The sequence below is a fragment of the Mizuhopecten yessoensis genome, unplaced genomic scaffold (assembly GCF_002113885.1).
Source record: "Mizuhopecten yessoensis strain PY_sf001 unplaced genomic scaffold, ASM211388v2 scaffold9023, whole genome shotgun sequence".
In the NCBI taxonomy this organism is placed as follows: Eukaryota; Metazoa; Mollusca; class Bivalvia; order Pectinida; family Pectinidae; genus Mizuhopecten; species Mizuhopecten yessoensis.
In genome coordinates this window covers 793,536-795,801 of record NW_018407840.1, presented here as the reverse complement: position 1 = coordinate 795,801, position 2,266 = coordinate 793,536, and the positions used below count along the sequence as shown (strand labels likewise).

General features: G+C 35.1%; 1 protein-coding gene across 1 annotated transcript in view; it reads left to right on the top strand.

Annotated features, from left to right (window-relative positions):
• The first annotated feature begins 465 nt into the window (after positions 1–465).
• The window catches only part of LOC110457085 (acetylcholine receptor subunit beta-type unc-29-like), a 9,728-nt gene continuing 7,927 nt past the window's right edge, over positions 466–2,266 (top strand). The window contains exon 1 of the mRNA XM_021508185.1: positions 466–680. Coding sequence (XP_021363860.1) covers positions 513–680 — 168 coding nt within the window. The 5' untranslated portion in view covers positions 466–512. The remainder of the gene's footprint in view (positions 681–2,266) is intronic.

The following is a 2,266-nucleotide window of genomic DNA, read 5'->3' as shown; positions in this document are numbered from 1 at the left end:
TTCTCGAGTTATCTAGAGAAACTGCAGGAATTTGGAGCAACCTTTAATCTTGGAACGTCTATTAATTCCTTTCCTTTCCTTTCCTACCAATATTCTACAAGTTTTTTTCCCCATATATATATCTTTCCTTTTGGTTTGTTGTTTCCCTAACTTCACTGATATTATTTTTCAATTTTGAGTTCAGATTTTGTTTTGTATTCACACTAACGAAACTAATTATATTTTCTTTGCTACCGCAGCTGTTGCCAATTAGTAAATCGTCTAGCTCAAGTAATCTGAAGTAGATCCCTTATAGAATCCAGGATTTTCTTCAGTGTACTCTGCTAGGGAAACATTGAGGATAGAAACTGAGAGAGGATTAATGAGAAATAACTTTTTTTTTTGCATACAACGGGGCTCTCCCACAGATAACAGCTTCAAGATGCTTGTCTAAAAATAGCTTCTGACAAAATTTGTGTTGCAGTCTACAGACACACCATGTTTATTCACATTCCAGCGCTGAACACTCAACCATGGCGGACTCAAACATTTTGGCATTATATATATGGATACTGATGGGTAGTTTAACCACAATAGTGAGCTCTAGGAACATCTGGGATCGGACACGCCTTCACAAATCCTTAATAGATCAAGGATACGACACCACAGTGTACCCAGGATCCACTGATTCTCCTTTGCAGGTGTGTAGTTTAATTGTTCTTCATGGGTTTCAAAAAAGTATAAGAGAAATATTATGATATGACTATCATTTTTTTTACCTGGATTAAGGATATGATTACAAAAAATCATTAACAACCTGTAATTATTTTCTTTAATCTGGTCGATTTTGTTTAGATCTAATTCATTCATGCTGGTAAACGATTTTGTTTTGTTCTGCTCCTTTCTGCGCCTTTATCTTCACAATACCAGGTTTCTTCATGTTTCCTCTTTTTACCATCTACACAGGTCAAGCTAGATCAATGCTAATATGATTGACACCTTTTTCATTTTATTGCCGTCTTTTTTTTCATATTGTTTTGCTTCCCGCACAGTTATAGCTTCATATAGTTTCTATCGTGTGGCCCCAAGTGGAAGTTATGTTATCAGAAGTTTATCTCAAACACTATACGGTTTAGTCATTCGTCAGTGCTCGACTCTTTAAACATTATCGTGTTGTGAAACTATTTGATAAATTTCCCATGGTGTTGCACATATCTTAATCTCGGGTTTCTCCTATAGGGTCGGAGAAGGAATATAGGTGTGCTTATACTTCACACTGCATATTATTGTTTGAGGCCAATAGTATGGCACCCCCTGCGGAAAATGTGGTTTTCTCTTGTGTCTTCTAATTAAGGGATGAACACATAATTCATATGCTGCCCATATTACATCCATTGCAATCTATTTTTTCGCTCACTCCCATTGTGATGTTTTGATGACATTAAACCACATACAACCAAAAAACACGTTTTATAACATAATAGCACTATCGATATAGAGGATATTTGACGGTTTCTCGATGAAAGGCAGAATACCGAATAAAGCACGAGTGATAAGACCGATACACTGTGCCTTCGAGGGTAATATGCATATGTTATTCAACGATGAACCATTAAATATTCTATTTCTACTACTTAAATCGACGAAATTGCATCAAAGCAGTTGAGGATATCATAGGGCAATCTTTAGCGCTATATTCTAATTACGTCATGCTTAACAATAAGGCTGCGCACAATTTTGAAAGAGCTACGCTACATAATTTTTACCGTTTTCTGATATAATTTTGTAGATTTGCATAAATAAATGGTATATATTTTTAGGTTAATAAATACTTTAGTATACATAGCAAAGATGTACCAAGGTATCTACTTATTATACCACCGCTTCACCAGCATCTGCATAGCGTAGAAGGTATCGTATGGATTTGTGAATTGAAAAGTGACATTTTCATACTGAACAAGAGATCCCAGAGGGATCTTGGCGCCCACCTTTGTACCATCTTCATTAGTTCTTTGTCAGTTCGATCTTTTCTCTTCTTTCCTCTAATCCTCTCATCTAATCTGATGAGTCATGTTAACAGTAAATGTACCTTGAGGTAACTTTTGATCTAAACTTAATACTGATGTGTATGAAAGCCAACCTTCAAAGTGAGTTTGTCATTTCACATATTTACTAGTACAGTACTTAATGTGAAAGAAATAGAATCGATCATTGCAATATGAGAAAGATCTGTTTAGTTCTTCTTTTAATCCATTTTGTTTTTATGATCAGTCTCAAAATATAACAT